At 41.2% G+C, this 24,570-nt stretch overlaps 1 protein-coding gene across 2 annotated transcripts; it reads left to right on the top strand.

Annotated features, from left to right (window-relative positions):
• Positions 1 to 81: 81 nt before the first annotated feature.
• Mzt1 (mitotic spindle organizing protein 1) lies at positions 82 to 13,821 on the top strand. Of its 2 annotated transcripts, XM_085698261.2 has the most exons (4): positions 82 to 245; positions 7,851 to 7,996; positions 11,161 to 11,214; positions 11,966 to 13,821. In XM_085698261.2, the coding sequence occupies exons 1-3, from the start codon at positions 176 to 178 to the stop codon at positions 11,179 to 11,181; spliced, it is 237 nt and encodes a 78-aa protein (XP_085554387.1). In that variant the 5' UTR covers positions 82 to 175; the 3' UTR covers positions 11,182 to 11,214; positions 11,966 to 13,821. The 2 variants fall into 2 exon arrangements, with proteins under 2 accessions (XP_085554387.1, XP_085554386.1); XM_085698260.2 differs by lacking the exon at positions 11,161 to 11,214 and having other exon boundaries at positions 86 to 245.
• Positions 13,822 to 24,570: the final 10,749 nt, after the last annotated feature.

The following is a 24,570-nucleotide window of genomic DNA, read 5'->3' as shown; positions in this document are numbered from 1 at the left end:
ATTCAAATCAACGCCGCCGTGCGTCGGCGCCCTGCGCGAGGGGGCGGGGCCTGGCCGGCGGGGGCGGGGCTTGGCCGGCGTGAGCGCGGCCGCGCGGTGGGAGTGCGGGGAGGAGAGGCGGGCGCTCCATTTCCGGGTCAGGTCTTCTCCCGCCGGCCCGGGCTTTCTCTTCTCCATGGCCAGTGGCAGCGGCGCGGGTGCGGCGGCCTCGGCCAACCTGAACGCGGTGAGGGAGACCATGGACGGTGAGTACGCTTCGCGCTCGCTTTACCCGGCCCGCGCTTCCCGGCGCCGAGACTCCGATGGAGGCGTGGTGGAGGGTCCGGCGGTCCCCACGTCGACCCCCCGCGCCGTCCTGCGAGGGGCTGGGGAAAGGGGACCCGCAGCCGCCACCTCGAAGCTGGCGGCCCGGTGTCTGGAGCGCTGGCCCTCCGCGGTGGCGTAGTTTGGCGTGTGCGCGGCGTTCTGGCCTCGCGGCGGCCCGTTACGCGCCCAGCCCGGGTCCCCGCGACCCGCCCCGTGACGCGGGAGAAGCTGGTGACTGACGTCCCCGGGCGAAGGAAAGGAGTCGTGGACCCTTCAGTCACCGCTCAGCCCCCGGGCCCGGGCATTTCAGTAAGGAACTCCGTGTTTCCAACAAATGAGCCGATATCACCGTCCTCATTTCCCAGCCCTGTCGTAGACCGGGTGGCACGGGTGGCCGCAGCAGTGGGTGTGTCCGCACACACGTGTCCAAGTGTCTCTGAGTTACCTTCGGCCTTTTGGACCCAACACTCAGCTTCATAAACCGTACTCATCTTCTTTGTAAAATAAAGCCGTAGCCACGAGTCCTGATGTGGGCATTTAAAATTAGACAGGTAGGTAGAGTGTGTATCAAAAATGATCAGATTTATTTGTTATTTGCATTAGCTGACATTCTATTTGCACGTATCTGCCTTCGTTTCCCTGTATGTGTGGTGCTACAAATCTGTATTGGCAGTGGCCTTGGTGGTTTCAAGGGCTTAACCCCCTCAGCAGCTTTTTTAAAAGATAACACTATTGTCACAAGGTGATGTCAACCCTACTGCCTTGCGTTTCCTTCACTAAATGCCTGCCATCTTATCCTACCCCTTCTCCTTCTTGGAATGGCCTGCACAGGTCATTGCTTTCATAGGTAAGGAATGAAACTGTTAGAATCTTTACATACACTTTTCCTACCTAGTTGCTGTTGGCTACATTGCTCCTTTTCTGAAAAGTCTGTTATCCATCCAGTTCTTCATCCTGTGTGTTCTGTGGCTTATTGTTTCTTAAATGTCCTTGGAGTGCTGGTCTCTAGTGCACACCCCTTGCATCACTGTGTAACAGCACTGTGTATTTTGAATTCTATCTGAAGATAAGGCCTTCCTTCCAGCCAGTTTTCTTTGAAAGGAAGCTTCTGGTGGGACTGCTTGCTCTGAGAAGTAAGCTCTGGCATTGGTTGCGTCATTACCATCTTTTCTGAGAGAACTTGGTATAAAATGAAAATTACAGAACATAAGAACACATAAAAGTGAAGACCAGAGGTGTTTTTGTTTCTAATGGAGGGAGGGTATGTGTGAGGTTTCATTGCATTTAAATCAAAATTTTCATGCATTTTGGGTCCCATTTCTTCCCTCAGTAGCAGTTTTTCTTCAAGATCTAATGTCTTTCTCATCTTCTCCCTCCTCTCTGTATTACTTAACAGTGACTTCAGCGTTTGATGTCGGTGGTTTGCCAGGGTAGTGGGACTTACCCCGTAAAGTTTTCATTACAGTTGTCAAATGAGTAGACTTTGTTAAAGCTAGATCATACATGGGGGGACAGGTAAGCTTTGTAGCCTTCAAAAGGAGCCCAGTGTACCCCAACCCAGACAGAGTGTAAGAGCTGTGGAATCAGGTACTCCTCTCACGTCCATGTTACACACTCAGCATTCACTTCCAACATTTCCTCCTAAAACAGCCAGATTTCAACTACCTCCTTCTTCCCTTTCAGTGTGGCTCCTCAAATTTTAATTTTACTCCTAGTAGTTATATTTCTGATCATTTTCTTTCCAAAGGCTTCAGTGTAGAAGCAAGTTTATGTATCCGGTGTTAAGCTTCCAAAAGTTTCCTCCAGAAAGGTGTTGAGAGCCATCAGACTAGTCAGTGACACTAATGCCTTCCATCCCGTTGCTCATTCGAGAAAGAAGCCTGGGGTCCCTCTGATTTTCTTGTGTTGCCCCTGCCTCCTAGTCTCCACAAAGGTATGTGACAGTGTCACTGTTTTCTTCAGTTGCCCATTTACCAGTCTTTTACCAGAATACAGCGGTGTAGATTGATTCCTCATCATATATGGCCCATTCGAAAATCAAACCCATATTTAAACTCACATATAAACTCCCATTTTATATCTACCAATAGTATCTGAAACGTATGAGTTTCTTAGTAGTCCTTACTGCATTCACGTGTCTCCTCTGTTCCTTCCTAACCCCACCTAGACACTGGTTGTGCACATTAGTGAGCTGAGAAAGTTCCACAAGGTGTGCTTTCTGCTGCCTCACTTTCTTACAGTCGAAGGTTTTACTTCTTCAGACAAGTCTTTCTCAAATACATTTCTTTTTTCTATTTTTTGGGTGAGGGTTCGAGACAGGGTTTCTCTGTAGCTTTGGATCCTGTCCTGGAACTAGCTCTTGTAAACCAGGCTGGCCTCGAACTCATAGAGATCCGCCTGCCTCTGCCTCCCAAATGCTGGGATTAAAGGTGTGCGCCACCACCACCCAGCCTCAAATACTTCTTTTCAAAATCAGTTAAGTCCCCCTGTCATTCACTTTAGATGTATACTGTTCTCTTATGTTACACAGAGTGTGAATCTGTCTGTTTTGCCTTCCTAGAACAGATTACCTGAGTCTGTGTAAATTAAAGAACGGGATTTACTGTTGTAGTTCTGGAGGCTAGCAAGTCTAATGGGCCTATCCCCAGAGGACCTTCTTCTGGGAAAAGAGCACATGTGCTGAAGAAAGAGAGCGGTGGGGATGGGGGAAATGGGGGGGTATTTTATACCAGAACCTCTCGCGCGCAATTTTAGATTTTATAAATTTTATATCTGCCAATAGCTTCTCAAACTTCTGAATTCTTTAATACGGTCTTCCTGGATTTACATGTCTCCTTATCTCAATGTATCAAAAGTAACCTTGGAATCTACAGTGGTTAAGTAGACTCTAAAGAAATTCCATGTGTTAGGCATATAAAAATTAGGAAGTAATGTTGAAGTATAATTATTAAATGTAGCCATGTTCAAAAACAAGAAAAGAAAGTCTCCATTGATGAAAAATGGAGATTTTTTCCCCATAAGAAAGCAGAAGGGAACCACAGTGGGGTTTTGAGGATAGAGCCCGGGGAAGTATGTTGTCCTGCCAGCCTATCAGGCAGAATCGTACCATCTGCCATGGCAGAAATGGAGAAGCATCATCCGTGTGATCTCTGAGTCTTGTCTTAAGCCAAGATGCTTCTGTAAAGCTGCGTCCAGAGAGCTTGAGGCCAGGGTGAGAGGAGTATCAAAGAGCCTGTGAGCAGACGAATTTCCCGCAGGAGTCACAAAGTACCTTAGGTAGATGAAAAAAGAGAAAAGCCGTAATAGGTAATAGCTTAGCGCTTACTGAGTCCTAGTATATGTTAGGCAGCATTCTAAGTGATTCCTTAATCCTTACACTAACCCTATAAAAAAGTACTGTTGCCTAATATTTACAGAATAATAAAGTAGGCGCAAATTGGGATTGGTTCATTATAGGAATAAAAGTGGAATTTGAACTCAGGTGGTCTGCTCTAGAGAGCCCACTCCTGACCACCCTCCTTCACTCTTGCTATGTCGGAAGTCACAGAGCACTCTCCAGTAAACGAACGCTGGAAATAGAGCCCAAATTATGTAAAGGCAGGTACAGCAGACAAAAATAGGAAACCACTGTGAGTAAATGTTCAGTTAGAAAGCAGGAACAAGTGACTGTAGCACAAATGATAAAAACGCAGAGACAGAAATTGAGGTTCAACCTGAAAACCAGAAAAGCAAAGCAGCCAGGCCACTAGAGAAGTCTTATCTCTACCAAGACTGAGCAACCACAAAATGAAGCAGACAAGCCTCTCCTACCATTTTATATTCCCTGCAGTGCTGGGATTAAAGGCGTGACTCTCCAGTACTGGGATTAAAGGTGTAGGCCACCAGCACCTGTATTTGCTTCTGCATTAATTTTGTGGAGCCCACGGTAAACTTGAACTCACAGAGACCCATCTGCCTCTGTCTCCCAAACTCTGGGATTAAGGGTGTATGTCACCATTACCTGACCTCTATTGGCTTTAACTTTGCCTCTGGTCTTCAGGCAAGATTTATTTACTAAAATACAAATACTATACCACTACAAATGAGCTGGAGGAAATTGAAGTCTTAAAGTACAGTCACTAAAATCAGCAGGTAACATGAGTAACACTTCCGTCACAGAAGAGCAAAGTATTAGTGGCTGTCAACCCTGGAAAGTAAAACTGAGTACTTCTGCACAAATGGAGTCGCATACTGAGCATACACTCCTACTTTGACAAAACAAAAGCCCATGCAAAACATACAAAGAGACTGAATATTAGTCACAGGAAATACATGAAGTGATGCTTCTGTCACCCCGACTCTTTGTCTTCAGGCCTCATTGCAGCACAGACACGCCAGGAGGGACCAGTGGACAATTGGGTTGAGCTAAGGAGCAGTGCAGGAAGAGTTAAAACACAAAGGGGGAGAGGGAGGGAGGGAGGAAGAGGGGATACCTGAGAGAGCTGCAGAGAAAATTCTGGAGGTCAGTAGCATAGATCAGAGAGCATTGGCTAATTAACACATTTACCAACCAGAAAACGGGAACAAAACGCCCAGCGTAGATGCTTCTACAAAGCTAAGGACTATTGTTCTGTAAGGAAGAGTAGAAAAGACAATTTGTGGAATAGTTAGAGTATTTGAAAGGGACTTTCCTTAGTAGCTTAATCAGCTGTTCTCTGTAGGACTGTGATTCTGCCCAACCCATTTGAGGATTTAGAATTGAAAGGGTCAGTTTCCGGGTAACTATATTTACTATTAGCTCAAGGATATTCATAGGGAGATAAAGATGTCCAGTGTCAACAAAGTAGAATTTCCAGTACCTGGCCACTAATCCCTGGGTATGTAAAACAGGAAAATGAGTTATGATGAGAAAAATTCAGACCATTAACAGGAAGAAAAAGAAAGGAAGGAAGGAAGGAACCCACAGGCATTAGAATTTAGATAAGAGATTCAGAACTGTACTTTATATACTGACATAGAAAGTATATCTTTAAGATCCACATTGAACTATGAGACATGAAAATAAATACTATGAAAAGTGGGGAAAGTTGCATGTTGACATGAATACTATGGCAGTGTTTAGTACTCCGAGTTAGTGAGTGTCTTAAGTGTTGTTTATTTTGTGTATCTGCGTGTACGCCTAAATGCCAGAAGAGGGCATCAGATGCCACTACTACAGATGGTGGTGAGCCACCATGTGCTGCTAGGAATTGAACTCAGGACCTCTGGAAAAGCAGCCAGTGCTCTTGACCTCTGAGCCATCTCTCCAGCACATGGCTAAGTATTGTTAACTTGTCCATTTTCTCCTAAATAATCCATGCTTTCATGCAGTTCAAGCAGGAAGCCTAATAAATTTGTCATGAAAATTGATGAAAATGTCTGACTTCAACCTGAGAATAAAAATGGCTATTCCTTACATGAAAGTGGCAGAAGAATATTTAACCTACTGTGTGCAGTATAAAATAGTAATTAATGATATGGCTATGACACCATGCTGTGTAGATCTCTGGGAACTTCTTATGTGGTAAAGGTAGCAATTGCAGTCTAGTGACAAAAGGATATGTCATTCAATAAATTATATTGTGACAACTGGCTTATTTCTGAGAAAAGGATCTTTTCTTCTACATACACTCCAGGAATCAAATATTTAAATGTTTATGGAAGGGAGAAAACAATTCTCAAGTGCTGGATGAGAATAATGCTAAATTCACTCTGCATGGGAAATACTATCCTAAGCATGATGCCAGGGAAAAGTGTCCAGCAGGTAACGTTATCAGTTGACTTGAATTCTAAGCACATTGTGGGAACACCACCATGTAACAAAGTCAGTGGAACTGTCCTGTAAGGAAAAGGGTTCCTGGAGAACCCTTAATAACCTAGGTGCTCAACGCTGCTGCTTTTAATGTCACGAAATACAGTGCTGTAGAAAATGAACTTAAGTATGTGACACTCATATGTACCTAGAGGCAAAGCACTCATGCATGTAAAATAAAAAAGTTTGAAAGTGAAGTTAAAGTGTATAAGCTTTTATCAATAAAGTCAAGAGATGCAATTACTATGTCCAGTTATTCTGAAGGTTCTACAGCTTTAAATGCTCTTGTTGCTGAGTAGTTCTTTTAGAATTTGTCTTGGAATATAATTTAGTATATACATATGTATCACAATTAATCACAATAGTGTTTCATTGGGGGAAGTGTAGGAGACGCTTAATCTTACAACAGCTGAGAGGTTAAGAAGTTGGCATTTCCATGAAAAGGCATGTTATGTAATTATTTTTAAGTTTTTAAAACTGAGACACTGGGCTGCAAGATCAAGATGGTTCACTAGGTGAGGGTGCCATGCCAGCAAGCCTCATGTCCTGACTCTGATCTCCAAGACCTATGTGGTGGAAGGAGAGACCTGATTCTGTAAGTTCTCCCTCAGACCTCTGTGCAGTGTGGCGTATGGAAACCCACACGTAGACACACATGCATTAGTCAGTCAACCAATAAGTGTAAAAAATAAATAAGCTGAGAAGTGCATGCTGGTTTTTGAATCCTGATGTGTTGATTCCTTAATAGATAAATGCCCTGCTCCGCCATCAAAGATAAGCTTCCTTCTGAAGCAGATGGGAAAAACATAAAAGACACCACAGCCAGTCATTATTAAGAGAGTGAGAGAGCTTGGAACACTCAGTCCTAAATACAATGTCTCCAAATCCCTCTCTTCCAAGCTCAGGGAACCCTTTTAAAGAAGAGGCAGAAAGATTGTTCAGAGCCAGAGGGGATGGAGGAAACACAAGAAAGCAAGGCCCTCTAAATCAACATGAGCAAAGGTCATATGAGCTCAGAGACTGAGGCAGCATGCACAGGACCTGCACAGGCCTGCGCCTTGTCCTCTGTGTGTATGTACCATGGCTTCCAGTTTAGTGTTTGTGTGGGACTCCTGAGTGGGCATACGAGTGGGTGTCTGATTCTTGTGCCTTTTCTTGGGCTTTTTTCTTCAGTTTGTTTTGTTCAACTCTGATGTGTTAGTTTATATAATATTAATTATATTGTATTATATATATATTACCCCTTGTTTTCTAATGAGAATGAAAAGGAAGTGGGATCCAGATGGAAGGGGAAGTGGGGAGGAACTGGAAGGAGTAAAGGGAGGGGAAACCGTAATCAGGATGTATTGTGTGACAAAAGAATATTAAATATTTTAAAAGTATCTGAATGGAAACTGATTTTCACATAAAAGCTATCATGTCAAAGTGCTTTTCCCCAAATTCTTTAACTTGACTTTGTTTTTAACTTTTGAAATTAAAATGTCTCTCTTCCTTTCTTCCCTTCATACCCTGCCATGTTCCCCTGTTCTTCAAATTTATGGTCTCAATTTTTTTACTAGTTGTTACTTCATGTGTGTGTGTGTGTGTGTGTGTGTGTGTGTATACATATATATACCTAAATAAAACCCGTTCAGTCCATTAAGAAGAAAAGAAGTGCTCTATGCTTTTTTTTAAGTTATTAAATGCTTTCTAAAATTATGTCTATCTTTTTCAGTTCTGCTTGAGATTTCAAGGATTTTGAATACCGGTTTAGATATGGAAACACTATCTATTTGTGTACGACTTTGTGAACAAGGAATCAACCCGGAAGCTTTATCGTCTGTTATTAAGGAGCTTCGCAAGGGTACTGAAGCACTAAAGGTTAGATTTGCATATTAGGGTTTTTTTTTCTTGTTTTCTTTCTTTTTACTCATTCTTGTGTCCTTCTTATCATGCATCCTGATCCCGTCCATCTTCCTTCTCTCTTCCACTCTCTGTCCCTGCAATCTCCTCCCCCCAAAATAAAGCAAAATTTAAGAGGAAGAAAAAAGAAAGGGAAAAATCTCATCATGGAAGCCACAGTGAGACACAGCGAGTCACGCAGAAAACCCTTTATCTATACATGTTTACATACAGGCCTTCATAGCAAAGAATCATTGACCGGGGCTCTCACTGGGACTTCCTGGGCATTCTGTTTCTGCCGTGTGCCATGGTCATGGAGATCCCGCAACCCTGGGTGTGCAGGGCTCCCCCAGCCCACCCCCATACTCCAGCAGGTCACAGATGGAGTGGATTTTGGAGGGAGCCAACACATAACCATGGTTCTGGACCTGGGTAGTTGCAGTGTCGGTCAGCCTGGCAGCTGGAAATGACTAAGGCTATGGGAAAGATACTAACTGAACCAGTTAACCAGCTTAGTCATCAGGAGAAAGTCAAGACCAGAAGCTAAGTTCAGACCACGGAAATTCTGACAAGTCATGTTATCTTTTCTTAGGAATCTGTCCAAATTTTTCTGTTTTGAGTAGAATTGTACCTCCTACGAAAATCTCCAAGTCCTAATCCCTAGTACCAATGAATAACCATATTTGAAAATGGTGTCTGTTTGTCACCGATTACAATGAGTTCATACTGAGTTAGGGTGGCTTCTAATCCCGCAATTGGGGGTCATTATTCGATATTTGAATACACATAAGCAGAAACAAACATGTGAAGACAGGAGAGAAGGCTGTATGTATGTTGGTCAGGAATCCCACTGACCATGAATATTGAAACTTCAAGCGATGACCATTATTGACCAACAGCAAAACAGCTTGTTTTTCAGATTGTTGTTTTTCAAAGCAACTCAGGGGTTTTATTTTATTGCTCTTTGATTGTGAAACCTAACACAAAACATACTTACAGGGTAAATATCGATTATAAATATTAAAAGGGCTGGGAAGTCCTTACCACACACACATCAAAGGTGAATTTGATCTCCAGCTGGGTTCAGGAATGCATGTTTTTATTCTTAGAGCTGGGGAGGTGGAGATGGAGGTTCTCTGGGCCAGCTGGCCAGTTAGTGTAGACAAGCAATAAACTCCAAGTCCACCAAAAGAGTGCTCTCTAAAGCTAAGGTGGAAAGTGTCCGTGGAAGACATCCGTTGTTGACCATACACAGACGCACACACGAGAATTAAATACCATATCATTATCTCTGCCAGCACCTTAGGAAGCCCTGTTCCCGCCACAGGCCTGCGTCTCCTTCGTCTTGCTTCCCCTCTAGTCTCCTGAGTTCTGTAGTAGACATTTACCAGTCTCACTAACTGAACAGGATGTCTAAAAGCTACTATAACTTTGTCAGAGTTTTAAGCTTCATTTCTATGGAATTTTACTATTTCTAGTAAGTTCTTTCATTTAATGTCATGTTTTGATGTTTGCTTATGATGAATGTCACTGTAATATGTTTCTTTTCTTGCAAATGAGTTTGCTTCTACAAATATACTACAATTTGCCCTGTCTACTATGAGTAGATACAGAGTTGTTTTCAATGTAAGACTGTTGTAAATAATACTTTGAGCATTGTAGCCCATGTCTCCTCATGCTTACATTTGTGCATTTGGTTTAGATATATACTTAGACATAAAATGATTGGGCTGTAGCCTGTGTGTGTTACCAACTTAATAGATCTTTACAGTGCCAAGCTTTCCCAAAGTGGTTGTCTTAATTTATATTCCACCAGTGGCATGGGAGTTTCTTTTGCTTCATGTGCATCAGTGCTCATTACTGCGAGTCTTAGTCTCAGCCATTTCTCAGTAGGGGCACACATGGGTCCTCTCTGTTTATGTGCACTTCTCAGTCCCATTAACATTGAATGCATTTCACAGGATTTTGCCCAGCTTTTTTTAAATTCATTTACCTTCTTTATCATCTTTTTAAAAACTCAGAATATAGCTTTCAGAGCAGAATGAAAAAGAACTGAGAAGAAAGAATAGATGATGGTTAAGTGAATACTTCCTAGTGCTACAGTAGACATAGGCTCAGGATATACTGGCACAACTTCCTCCCGCATACAGTGGCAGGCACTGCTGATGCTGTTTGTAACATGCTGCCAGGGAAGCGGAAGCTGTAGCAGTGTAGCCCAGCTGTTGAGAGTTAAGGAGTTGACCTGGGCTTTTCATTTGCACTGATTGACAAAGACTATGTAAGCCAGGTTTTGTTGTTTTTGATGTTGTTTGTTTGTTTGTTTTGAGACAGAGTTTCATTATGTATCTGTGGCCTGCACCAAGCTCACAGAGATCATCCTACCTCTGCCTCTGGAGTGCCACCACACCTGGCAAAAATATTTAAACTCTGCTTTAACTCTTTCGTGTGGTAAGTCTTGAGGAGAGAAAAGCTAACTTGCTTTCTAAGGAAAACAAGGTCCTTTGCCTGTGAGGGAAAAGGTTATGCTTTTTATATTATTGCATTATTTATGATTTTCCCAACATTTTACCATATTTTCTTGAAATAACTAAAGGGGAAATTTTAATTAGTAAGTAGAAATAGAAGTAAATCATGTACTTTTCTAAGATTAGATTTATCATTTTCAGGGCTGTGTGGTGGTGGCGCATGCCTTTAATCTCAGCAGTTGAAGTACAGGGAGTTGGGCCTGTGACTTCAAGGCCAGCCTGGTCTACATAGTGAGTTCCAGGACAGCCGGAACTACATAGAAATACCGTGTCCCAAAAAGCAAAGTTTGTCATTTTCATATTGGCATTAAGAAATTTTATTAGTCTTTGTTTCATTTTGTCCCCAGTTTTTTGAAGCTCCCCCATGGAGCTCAAGCTGAACTGTAGCTCCAGCTCTCCCTGTCCTAGCCTCTCAGTGCTAGGTTACTGGCAGGGGCTATCCTTTCAGTCATTCTAGAAGTACAGTCAGATCGGGTTTTGGTGAAGGATCAGACACACCTGGGAGGTGAGGTTATCCAGTATTAGAAAGAAGAAAACCTGAGCATTCTTCTTCATACGCAGATACTAGCCTATAATATATGCATGTGTAACAGCTGTATGGGGCACTTTATGCTTTAGGAAGGAGGCCAAGGAAAATGATGAGAGAGGACAAAAGTGCTGGCCAAGGGACAGGTGAGTGTGTACATAAAAATGCAATTGGTAGTGATGTATAAAACCCTAAATGCAGGGACATTCTTACTGTTTCGTTGAGATGGATGGAGTTTGGAACTGGAAGTGCAGGTGTGATGTCTTTTTATTACAATAAAACAGTTTTTATCTTTTTAAGTAAATAATATCACAAACAATACCTTTTAGCAAAAGATAAATGAAGAGAGAGATTAAAAACATGTTCACTGTTCTTCTGTTGCTTGTGTTCTGCCTACTTTGTAGCTTAATTAGTCTTTCTCATTTTTAATTCTGTTTCTGCACTGCAATAAAACAAACTAATAAAGATCTTGGAAAACAAGGTCATAAGTAGTACAGTTTTACATGTTCTCTTTATTACTTAAGATGATAGAAATAACTTTGTAATCTAGCAGTGAATTTTAAGAGACAATTTTTTTTTTGTTTCATTTTGTTTTCCAAGACAATGTTTCTCTGTATAACAGCCCTAACTGTCCTGGAACTCTCTCTGTAGACCAGGGTGGTCTCGAGCTCACAGAGATCCACCCCCCTCTGCCTCCCTTGGGATTAAAGACGTGCACCACCACTGCCTGGCGAAAGATAGTCTTTATAATACAACAACAAAAAATTTTTTTTCCCAACAAAAGCAATTCAGTTTATCTTGGGGAATAGCTAGCTGTTTGTTCAGTATCGTATAAAACTGGCAGATTTACCCACGGTGTATCTTCTGAAATCACAAGTCTTGCTCTCTTGTTCTTAGGCTGCTGAAAATACAAGCTGACTTCTGGAGAAGTCCTGAACAGATATGTCAAGCTCTGCAAGACAATTTGAAGATTGCATTGTAGTCAAGATGTATGATGACGTTACTGATTGCTGTGTAGAAAATGTTTTCTTTTAAAAAGAATTATAAAGTTATGGCTGTGTAAGTCAGTGGGAGGTGGCTTAAGGGAGAGCTAACAAACGTGTTTACATCACAGCTATCTTTTGTTATGCCCCCAACTCCTTGGCGTTGCCGTGCTCCTATTTATGTATTCCTTATTTATAGCTCTGCTAGCTGTAATTTTCTAAACAGGATCTATCAGATGTACGCAGCTGCTGTGCCTGGTTGGAGTTGGTGGAACACATCAGAGGTGATGAATAGCAGTTATGACTTGTTGACATTTCCATTATAAACCTTAATTTTGAATTGTTTATGCATAGTAACTGGCTGTGTGTTCCATTGGGCTGGAAGTTGATGGGATTTCAGCTGCCATTTGTGAACTTGGCTGTTTTTGTGTTTCACATCTTGTTTTTTAAAAAAGGATCAAAAACATGTCTTCTAATCATCTCAACAGAATATTAATTTTTAAGTAGTTTTTTTGGCAGTTAACCTAACCAAAAATGTAAAGATCAATTTTTGTATTAACTAAAACTTAGAACTTTTAGAAACTTAGATTTTAAAAGTAATGCCTGACTTGACTTAGCATTATTTGTAGTTTTGAACATTTAAATCTAATGAGAATTGCTGAGAGTACTTTTCTTTCTAAATTTTATACCCAAATGCCTACAAAATAATGTTTAAAGTAAAAACAGCAAGCATGCAAAAATTCCCTTTTAATTTTATTGCATAAAAATAATAGGAATGCTTACTATTTAATCATGAGTGGCTATTTAATCCAGTATATAGGTGGTGTATTTTAACAAATTAGTAGGATTTCGACATGTTAATAAAAATTGATGAAACTAGAATTATGACTGCAGAAAAATTTTGTGTGTCATTTATATCATTAAAGCTTAAACTCGTGAAAATGATAGTTCAAAATAAATTCAAAGAAATTTTTGATGGTATTGGTTCTGTTCCTGTTACAGAATCTCAGTGGGATATTTTCACAAGCTTAATATGGATTTAATCTGAATTTTTTTGTTTCTTAAATTTTAATTTTAGTTCTCTGACATCTAAATGATAAACAAGCATTCATTTTTCTGTACCTTTTTTTGTAGTTCAAACAAGTAGAAATGGTTTTTAAAAGATTTAATAACTAAGTAGCTACCCTCTCTGCTGCTCTTAAACTAATCTCAACTATTGATCATTATTCCCTGCTACCAGAAGACAGGGCAGAGGAATTGTGCATCGCAGTCTGCCTTGGTCTATATAGGCAACATAACGAGATATTATCTCAACAAACAAAATCTGAGCTTGTAGCTATTTTTGACTTTAAATGCATGACATCTTTACTAAGTAAATGGAAAGGTCTATGATAGGCAGCTCTCCCAACTTGGGGGACAGAACTTGTGAGAATCGTATGCTTGCTGATGCACGTATTGCATATGATTTATAAAATCAGAAAGTAGTTCCTCAAACTCCACAGTTTGTATTTACTTCTAGGACATAGAGTTGATAGTTTTATTTATGATGTTATAGATTAAGTTATTTATGTGTGAAACAAAGTAGGAAAATATATTGAGAAAGGATTATGTTTATAGAGAACATGTCTACTGTTTATAGAGAACTTCGTGTTACATTTTTAAATGTAAACTATATTTTTAATGAGCTCATAAGGAGTATTTAAGAAACCAGTGGTACAATGGCAGTATCATGCATGTTGTCAGTGACAAAATAAAATGATTTTTGCATTATTGGCTTGTCCCTTGATATAATATATGTTTCTGTGAGCTGAGTTCGGTTTCTGAAGGTAGTCTATAAATATTAAGGCATTTACTATGTATAAAAATTTTAAGCTAGGTTATATGTATTTGCATTATATAATTACATCTTAAATTAACCTTTAGATAGGAGTAGAATTAATTTTTCCTGATAGTGAGAGGTGATAATCAGAATTGACTTGGTTTTAAAACTAAATTGACAATTCAAATAAATGTAATACTATGTTTTTCCCCTCTTCTTCATATAAGATAATCTATGTGGAAATTATTATAAATTTATTTGTATGTTGTTCAAATATGTGACCATTTACCAATAACTGAATCAAATATGTTTCAAACTATTAAGAACTTGATGCCCTTGGTCTCATTGACCATTGTCTATTATAGTGAAAGATAACATAAAATTTATGGTTTTTAGTGGTTGAAATTGAGCAGCTTAGTGCCATGAAGAGCCTGCCATTTTGTAACTCTGACCGTCCTTAGAGCTTTGTCTCCTCTCAGACTGAAACAGTGTGCTAGTCAGTGACTCCCCGTCCCTTCCACTGACCCAGCCAAGCCATTTCCTGCTTCTGTCCATGAACTTAATTCTAGGGCTCTCCTAGAAGTTGAGTCACTTCATGTTTGCCCATTAAGTCTCAATACCATTGCAGGCAGTGTTTATGCTGTGTTTCTTTGTTCATTCACCAGCCACTGGGGCTGTTGTGCAGTTATCTCTTCAGCCTCTCTTACTCTGAGGCACATAATCCACAAATGGGAGGATGGGTTACAGTAAGGAGAGACCAGAGAGGAGGTTATAATAGCAACATAGGCCTAAGTGATCAAATCAGGATAGAACCCAGAGGCAGTAGAAAAAAGTGTGGAACTTAGTGGAGCATTGTGTTGGAAAAGCACTGGGTTTCTAAACATAGGAAACCAAATGGAAATCGTGTTTCCTTTAAAAAAATATTTTTTAGCAAAGACCTTAGTATATATATTAAGCTTCATCCTCCAGAGATCTCGCAACTGTGTCTGTTTTTCGTTGTGCAGCATTTATGCATTTATGACTACTTCCAAGTATAGAGAGTTTAGTGATTGTTAATTCCCGTACAGCTCTATTTGAAAAAGTCACACAAGGGCAGGAGTTTTTCTTGTTTTTCTTCATTGATGTAGCGCTTATATTCTGAGCAGTGCGTAAGTAACACACAGTAAATGCTCAGTAAATACATGTCAGACTGAATAGATAAACTGGGCATCTAAAAGTGCACCCCCCATCATATGGCTGAAAAATTGTAACTAATGTACAGAGAAATTGCTACTCAAGGCAAAGTCTTGGTGTTATAGCACATCTAATTTAGTTCTTTGCCTTCCAGTAACTGCAAGGGGTAGCCAGCCCCTTTAGCCTGTAAGAGATAACTCAAGAGACAAGATGTAGCTTAATGGAGCTAAAATACAGAAGTAAGAAAGCCAAGATGGGAAGGCAGATAAGCTGGCTGGAGCACCCACAAACCTTACTTAGTGCTGTCACTAAACTGGGTGAGAGACAGGGTCAGGTGCCCACAGCTGTAGTTAACGGTAACAGAGAGGCTTTCCTCTCTTAGGCTACCGAGATGAGCCTGCCATGACTGGTGATGAGCTCATGCATTTCTGTAGCATCTCAGTAGATGTCACTACTGCCTTTTAATTAGAATAACAAAGAAACGAGCTATGCCTGATTGTGTAAGCCTATATCCTGCCACTTGGGAAACTGAGTCAGGGGGATAGCAGGTTCCAGCCTGCCTGCCTGAATAATTTAGCAGAGAAAAGAGGCATTGGGCATTTCGGTGTCAGGCCCTAGGTTCCATCACCAGTACTGCCCGACCTCAGAAGAAGAGAGGGAAAGAAAGTACAAGGGGGACAGCCTGAAACGTGATGAATTGCATCGGAACACAGCAAAACAAATACTGACATTCAGGGTTGAGTTCATATATGTCAAGTTAAATTTTTAAAGTAATCATTTTAAAAAGGTTTAACTCCCAGCTTCAAATGGCAGCTTTGGTCTCTAAAAGTCAGTGTCCATGAGAAGAGAGCAGAGTGTTGAGGTGTCTTGTGGATGGAAGTGTGGAAATGGAGGTGTTGAAAGCAGTCTGCGTTGTCGTGTGTGGCCACTGGAAGCAGTAAATCAGATGTACCATGCAGGGCTACATCAGGGAGCCTTTATGGAGGTTTTTCGAATTATACTAGCAGAAAGTAAGACTTGAAAACTTTCACCTGTTAGCTATTTTAGAGCCCTGCCTTCCCACCAGGTGAGGGACGGGGTCAGGTGCCCACAGCTATAGTTAACGATAACAGAGGCTTTCTTTACCTCTCTTAGGCTGCCGAATCCCATCACATAGCAAATAGTCGCAGTTATGGCTTACACTTGAATTTGCTGAACATGATACATTGGGTATTCAAGTAATGTAAATATATAAAATTTCTTATTTAAATTAATCTGACAATCTAAATACCCAATCAAACTCATCTAAAATAGCACTCACTTGAGTGTTAAACCATTCAGCAAGAACCAGCTACATGACTGCTCTAGAATGGACATAACTTCGGATTTCTGTAATCCTAATCTGCATCAGTTAATCAAAAGATCTGATTTCTCTCCAGGAAAGACAGGAGCAGCCGAGGTAGCTAACTCGTTTCTGAAGAGATCATCCACAACTCAGATCCCTAGCACTCGTGAAAAGCTAGTTGATGATACACATGTAGCCCATTGCTGAAGGGTAGAGATGGGCGGAACAGGGCTGAGAGCTTCCTGGCCAGCCAGTCCAGTCTAAGGACAATCCCCAGGTTCAGTGAGAGACCACGGCTCATAAAGTACAATAGAGGAAGATGTATGATGTCATCTAGCTTCAAATAAATGAGCACAGGCAAGTGCACCCTGATACGTGTGCGCACACATGCACACATACAGAACCAAGTCACACCTTGACATTATCAGAAGAATGAAAGGAAGAATGCACAGAAAGTAACTTCACTGGCACTGGGATTTTTTTTTTTTTTTTGCATGCCATCTTTGGTACCCATTCTACATGCCTACATGCTTGTAAGCCGCAAGGATAGTCTCATTTAGACAGATCTGGTTTTAGGGTCACAGAAGATTTTTTTCTAAATCTGTAGGATAAAGATAACACACAGCTCACAGTGTTATGACAATTAAATGGAGATAAAAGTGGATGTTAAATTCATAGCATGCCACCAGGCACATTATACGAACTAAATTAATGGAAAATTCTATGTTTTGTGTGACGGGAACTGTTGTAGCCACTCAGTTTTAGGAGTGGCCTAGTGATTTGGTGACATATCCAGTGCACATTTTCCTCTTTTTTTCAGGAGCTCCAATTTTATAGGCTCCTTTCCAGAAACAATGTATTTTAATATAAGCATATGCTGTGTTTGTGTGGTGAAGATCAAGACCCCATACTAGTAAAGATGGGAGATTAATATGTAGCTGGGTTTTAGTGTCGAGGCTTGCATAGCTAATTAGAGAAAGGGACCCGTGGGGATGAGAATGTGTTGAGAGAAAAAATAACGATTATGAATAAATTTTAAGTCTCTTTTCCACATAAAAAGAGCCCATTGTTCTCAGTTGCCTCTGATGGACCCAACGGGAATATCAGTGATCTTTGTTCTTGTTGAACACGGGGAACCATCATGTAAAAGAGGAGCAAACAGCTGCTGAATGAAAGCTTCCTTGGCAGTCTAGTGATAGAATGCTGTGGGGGGGAGGGCAGCCTGGGAGAGAGAGCACTCTAAGGTTTCCTTTAAGCTCTTGGATAAACATCATCTCTGCTTTTCCTAATAGAAATGGAGAGTTTTGCCAACTAAGACAAAGTTGGGAAAGCAAGAAGAGGTAGAAAGGAAGAGACTGGCACGCACACACAGAAGTGTGTTAGAGCCCCCAAAAGACTCAGGATTGAGCTGCCTTTACACTGACCTTGCACTCGGACCCTGGCCCCAGCCAGGCGAGGCATCAGCCACTAGCATGACTTCAGTACAGAGGAGCTGATGTGATCTGTGACCATTGCCTGTCACTTTGATCAGTGGAAAGCTTTCAGTTAATGTGGGTACCTAGGTAGCCTAAGGGGAGAGAATATGTGGAAGACGATGCTGTCTCATCTGGGATTTCTCAAGTCACGACTTCTCACACTCCGTTTTCATGCCATGTTTCCTTGTACTAAGATGTTCCTCATCAGACATTTCTCCTCCCCAGGGAAAAGGCATCTCCCAGTGACTCCTCTGATCTCAGTTCAGCCAGCTAGGCAGCCCAGGCTGATGGGAGAGGGGAAGGCTGGTGAGTGGAGGGTGCTTTTAGGTCCCTTGTATCTTTGACCTGCTGTACCCAGCTCTCTGAGTCATCCAGTCTAAGGTCAGTTCTTCACATCAGCCTGCCTCGTGATCCATGAATAATAGGAGCCAGGAAGAGCGCTGCTTTGGTTGCTTTCCCATGTTCTCTCCCCACTTGAGATGCAAGTCGTGTTGCTCTCTCGTTAACCCACTTAACAGCTCTCGCTGCTCATCCCTCACGGGGTAGCCAGGTTCGTGGGTGGATTCTAGACAAATACCCGGCCCAGGAAATAAGGTAGGTGGGGACAAAGTGCTATTACCATAATGCTTTCAGGAAATCAACTGGAGTGGTCTTTTCCAATATTGTCCTAATGCATCTAATTTAATAGAGTGGTTAAATTATCAACTATCACCACAGCAGGGATGATTTTTATAACTTTGTCACTCAGAAAAATTACCATTTCTGTGAGATCTGAAGCATATATGTAAGCTGTAATAAAGCAAATGGGATTGTATGTAGCTTTTAAAGATTAAATGAACAATTTGAGCTGGGCATGGTGAAATGCGTTTGTAATCCCAACATTTGGAAGGTGGAGGCAGGAGGATCAAAAGTTCAGAGTTATCTTTGACTACAAAGTGAGTTCGAGCCCAGCCTAGGCTACCTAGCACCATACCGATCAGGCATAGATCGATGTGAACACTGGTTTCTGACAAAAACTAGTCCTCATCTCTTGAAGCTGACCTACCCTCAAGGGAATCCTTGCTCTTGATTCTCAAAGTTGTTACACCTATCATATGCATAATAGGTATTAATGTTCAATAGTATCACACTCGTGATTAATAATAGATGAGGAAATAGTGTTCCCATAAAATATTTCTGCTGCTGGTATTGATACTGTGTTTTCAGTCTGATCTGGAAAAACACAATGTCTGCTGATCCTTGCCTCTTATTTTAAATTTTTGCCTCTTACAGTGCTGTTATTCCCTAGCTTTCTAATCACATGGAGTTGCAAACTTTGGAGGTGTACCCTCTGAAACGCTTATGTTTCAGACACAAGACAATTTTGCCCTCTACATCTCCCATTAAGTAAACTTCACGCAGGCAGGACTGCAGTTTAGCCTAGTGACTGCCCATGGTAAAAGCTCCGCGTATGAGTCTACATGGATTAAATGTTCTTCCCTTTTCCTACCAGGGCATTCTATACGTCATAGTCTGTGTGCTCAGGAGGGAGGAAAATGAACAATACTTTAGCACTCACTAAACACTAGGCACGAAAGTGAATGCCAGAACCCATTAATAGCATAGTTTTCATATCCTGTGAAACATTAGTAATCCAATTTTATAGGTAAATAAGACTTGGAATACATAATGGTATAAATACATGTACAAGTTAATTTTTGGAATATCTCTTGTTGGGGAAAAATGAGTCACACTCAGCTTGTGAGTTGGAACTTTTGGACTGTCATGCCTGGTCCTCTTCTGAAATGCCACTGGTGGATTTGTTTAGGGGAGGCATTTTAGTGTTTACGCAGCAAGCGTCCAGGAAACAAGTCTCTCACCATCTCACAGGGCAGTTTGTTTTCTGGGTAGACTGATAAGGATAATGTCTCCTTCATAACAAAAGCCGACAGTTTCCTATCAGCTTCTGTCTTAGCGTGCCTATTGCTGCAGTGAACCACTATGACTCAAGAGTAAGTTGGGGAGGAAAGGGTTTATTTGGCTTACACTTCCACAGCACTGTTTATCAGCAGAGGAGGTCAGCAAACAGGAGGAACTTGCAGACACAAAATGGTGCATAGGCCATAGAAGGATGCTGCTTACTGGTTTGCTCCCCATGACTTGTTCAGCCTGCTTTCTGGACCCAGGACCACCAGCCCGGGGATGGCACTACTCACAAAGGGCTGGGGCCTTTTCTATCAACCACTAATTAAGAAAATGTCCTACAGGCTTGCCTACTGCCCATTCTTTTGGAGATATTTTCTCACTTGAGGTTCTCTCCTCTCTGTCGACTCTAGCTTGTATCAAGTTAACACAAAACTATCTAGCACAGTTGACCGCCTGTTAACTTGACGCACAAACACATCACCATTAAGCTACAAACCTTTCCTTTCTCATTCATCCCCAAAGTCCCACATTAAAGACAAAATAAATTCAAACACTTTCAAGGTTCAGTTCCTTTAAAACCCCTAGTGTCTCTTTTTTAAATTGAAATCTTTTTTTTTTCAAAAAAAGTTCAAAATTTCTCAACTGTGGTCTCCTATGAAAATCAAAGTTAAGTTAAATACTTTGTTTCAAGAAGGAAGAACCAGGACACAGTCACAGTCATTTCAAAGCAAAACCGACAGTGTAAATAATGCAGTATCCAGTTTCTGGCATCTACTCATGATCTGGGTTCCTCCAAGGGGCTTAAGTCACTTCTCCAGCTCTGTCCTCTATAGCACACACAGAGTCTTCTAAGCTCTGGCAGGCTCTACCCACCACTGCTTTGGTACTGGTGGTGATCTCATGGTACTGGCAGTGTTGCCGCTGGACTGCACTTCCACCAATAGCCTGTCGTAGGCTCTCTTCATGTTGCCAAGCTTCAACTTTTCATGACCTCTTCAATTCTGGGTCTTCAACTGCTTCTAAAGCTGTGCTTTCACCAATCAAGCTACACCTCCCCTGTTCTCTCACAGTGCCACGCCTCCACAGTTCTCCAAGACCCCTTCATGCCTTTAAAACCAAGACTATCTGGGTGACTCTTACCCTATCAAATTCTGCTGCCAGAACAAAGTACAACCTTGACCATCTCTGAAGCATGACTCTGTGTGCTGCCTCTTAAGAAATATATCCCAGAAGATTTCACCTCTGTGATGCTGGTCTCTTCTTTTTTTGTTGAGTCTGTCCTGGAACTAGCTCTTGTAGACCAGGCTGGCCTCGAACTCACAGAGAACCACCTGCCTCTGCCTCTGCCTCCTGAGTGCTGGGATTAAAGGCGTGCGCCACCACCGCCCAGCTAATGGTGGTCTCTTCTTAATCATTACTAATTTCTCAGCTCCAGCTAAGCAGCATAACTGTTCCAGTAAAGCAAAGGTTTCACTTCAGTGGTGCTGATCTCCTGTTAATCATGGCTAATTCTTCAGCTCCAGCCACCCAGAACCACAGCATCTTAATTCAAAATAATAAATGGCCCCAATAGAGTTTTTAAACTCTTCTCTGAAATTTCACAAGCCGGGCCTCCATTGTCTGCATTGCTTTCAACATTCTTATCATCCAAGCTCCACAGAACCCAGCTCTCTCAACCCTCAATGGCTTTTCTAGTCCAGAGTTCAAAAGTCCTTCCATAATCCTTCCAAAAGAAACACGGTCAGGTGTGTCACAGCAATACCCCACTCCTGGTATCATCCTGTCTTAGGGTTTCTGCTGCTGTGACGAAAGAAACACCATGACCAAAGATCAAACTGGGGAAGAAAGGTTTATTTGATTTCCACTGCCACAACACCGTGCATTCCTCGTTGAAGGAAATCACGGCAGGAACCTGGAGGCAGGAAGTGATGCAGAAGACATGGGGGGATGCTACTTACTGACTTACTCCCCGTGGCTTGCTCAGTCTGCTTTCTTCGAGAACCTGGGATCACCGGTCCAGGCATGATTTCACTCCCAGTGGGTTGAGCCCTCCCTTATGAATCACTGATTAAGACAATATCTATAGGCTTGCCTACAGCCAGATCTTAATGGGGACATTTTCTTAACTGAGGTTCTGTCCTCTCAGATGACTTTAGCTTGTGTCAAGTTGGCATAAAACTGTCCAGCACAGCCTCCCTAGAAATTGGGGTTTCCCTAGCTGGAGAGTGCTGAGCTGTTAAATAACTCATAACAGGTGTGAAATCTCAGGGCTGATTTTAAACACTTCTATCAGACCAGAGGATGAAGAGGAAAATGTAGCCAAGACGCTCGTGATGCTGGCTGGACTGTAGTGACACGCTCTGTCTCGTGATGCGGGAGTCTCAGTTTTCATCAATCTTTATGAAAATGTGGTTGGTGAATGTTCAGCTTCCAAGGAGGGGAAATCTTAGACTGTTCACAGTTCCTGGAAAAAAAACCCTCTACCATTGGGAAGTGTTTTATCAGCTCACTTTACCGTGCGATGTCTAAGACCTTTGGCAGAACACACAGCTCCATGAGCAATGTTAAGAATTTGTAAGTATTTTTATTGCTTCATACTTGATTATATGCCCTCAGGGGATAGGAGATTATTTGTGTTTCTTTATAAACATTTAACACTTTTTCTGGAAATAGAAATCAACTCTCATTTCATTAATTCAACAAAAATATAATCAATGTCTAATAAGTGTAAAACATTATAATCAGAATATTCATGTAATTACTTCCTTAAATACTGTATATGCTCCTTAAGCATGGACATAATATCTAATGCTTCTTTTTTATCCTTTGTAATTGTTTCTCAGGGCAAGCCAACACATACTTATTTACATCTGCTATATGCAGATGTTATGTTAATTGCTGGATATACAAATGAATAAAAGGGACTCCCTATTCAAAAGTAGCTCATGAAGACAGCCATGCCTTCTCAGGAGCGAGACTAGGATAAAAAGGAAGGATTGACTACATAGAAATATAAGGAATGGTCGTTGTTAGGGTTCTCATTGCCCAGGATTTTTTGTTTTTTTAATTTTTGGTATTTTCAGCATCATATAACCCACAGTCTAAAAAGTGACTAGGGTAGAGTGATAATCCAAATTAGAACGTTTGTTGGATCCCAACTCTGAAACTCATGTAAATAATCCAAGATATCTATATAAGACTTACTTATCTATATTTTCTGTATTAGAAATAATTGTTTTACTGAGCTCTGATTCTGTGTATTTAAAAATATACGACCATCAATCTGTCCAAGTGAAAGACTGTGTTGTCAGCATCACACTACAGACTAGGACTATTCTAATGTGGGGGTGGGGAGATAGATCAGTGGGTATTGCATTTGTTATGCAAAATAAAGGACTAGAGTTTGACATCCAGCACTAACATTAGAAAGCCAAGCATGACAGCTGCAGTCTGAATTAAGGGGATTCTTGGGGTTCCCTAACCAGACAAATGGATCTAGCTAGAACCTGATCTACCTGAATTGGGGAGCCCCAGAATCAATGAGAGACCCACTCTCAAAAAATAAGATGAGGATCCATATGGAAAGATATTTAGCATTGACCTCTAACCTCTACATGTTGGATATACACCTGTATGCATACACACTTAAATAAATATATGTTCAATACATGCCCCTAGCCTTGTGGTGCTCACAGTAAGTAAGATAGATATGTTGAAATATTTCAAAATTGCCAGTTGGTTTAAACATTGGATTTTAAAAATTAAGTTCCAGTTAACAAGTTAAGAATTCTTGCCACTAGGGATCCAAGGGTATCTTTCAAGGGAATTGAAGTTGAGATGGCATTCAGAGAATGTCCACAGGAAGAAAGATGATGGTAGGAAGAAGACTCCTTTGCTTACCTTCAAAAATATTAAACACCTACCAGGGCAAATTAATACATAGAAAAGAAAAAGAGACAAGAAAAGTGAAGAGAAGAAAGGATGATAATGATATAGTTCTTCCTGTTCATAACCTAAAAGTAAGAGCTTCTAAAATAATTTATGTTTATATTCTCCCCCCTGTGTGTGTGTGTGTGTGTGTGTGTGTGTGTATGTAAGTGTCATGGTCAGATTACATGTAGAGGTCAAAGGATAATTTGTGAGAGTCCTTCCATCATATGGGTCCTATGGATGATACTCAGGTTATCAGGATTGAGTAGAGTAGCAAGCACCTTTACATGCTAATCTATTTTACAAGGCAAGAGCCTGTAATTTTACCGTCATCATCATTTGAAACAAGATCTTACTATGTAGATCTGGCTGGCCTACAATTAACCATATAGACCAGACCGGTCTCCCAAGTACTAGAATTTAATTTTTAAACAGTGAGTCTAATGAAGAACCAAAGGAGGAGGGCTTGAATGTCAACTTAACGGCTTGAACTCTATTTGTTGGACAGAGGCTGTGATGAATGATGCAATCAGACCTGTGAGAAGGAGGAAGATTCTTGGCAGCTGTGCGAAGGACAGACCAACGTGGGAAAACAGGGTCAAAGAGAGCAAGATGGAGGCTACAGTGATCCTCTAGGGGAAAAATGGACAAGGACAAAAGAGATGGAGATTAAAAGGGAGAATAAAAATGTGAGATGTGGCTGGAAGAGAATGGAGAGAACTCCATGGCTGACTTGATGTGGATAGGAAATACTTGTGAAGGTGACTCTGAACCTTCTGTTCTGGAGAAAGGAGGATGCTAACAATAGCAGCAAACAGCCCTCAGATACTATTAAATACCCTAATCTAAGAATTTCTCACAGCTTTGGAAACTAACCAATCACTAATGCAATT

Source organism: Myodes glareolus, chromosome 12, assembly GCF_982192425.1.
Source record: "Myodes glareolus chromosome 12, mMyoGla1.1, whole genome shotgun sequence".
Classification (NCBI taxonomy): domain Eukaryota; kingdom Metazoa; phylum Chordata; class Mammalia; order Rodentia; family Cricetidae; genus Myodes; species Myodes glareolus.
The sequence above is the reverse complement of the archived record's forward strand: the minus strand, read 5'-3'. Positions and strand labels throughout refer to the sequence as shown.

What these genes read in the sequence shown, in the direction of transcription:
- Mzt1 (XM_085698261.2), top strand. Translation starts at nt 176, where the DNA reads ATGGCCAGTGGCAGCGGCGCGGGTGCGGCGGCCTCGGCCAACCTGAAC. An exon ending in GGTGAGGGAGACCATGGACG is followed by an intron (nt 246 to 7,850) that starts GTGAGTACGCTT and finishes TATCTTTTTCAG; the next exon opens with TTCTGCTTGAGATTTCAAGG. An exon ending in AGGGTACTGAAGCACTAAAG is followed by an intron (nt 7,997 to 11,160) that starts GTTAGATTTGCA and finishes TTTATGCTTTAG; the next exon opens with GAAGGAGGCCAAGGAAAATG.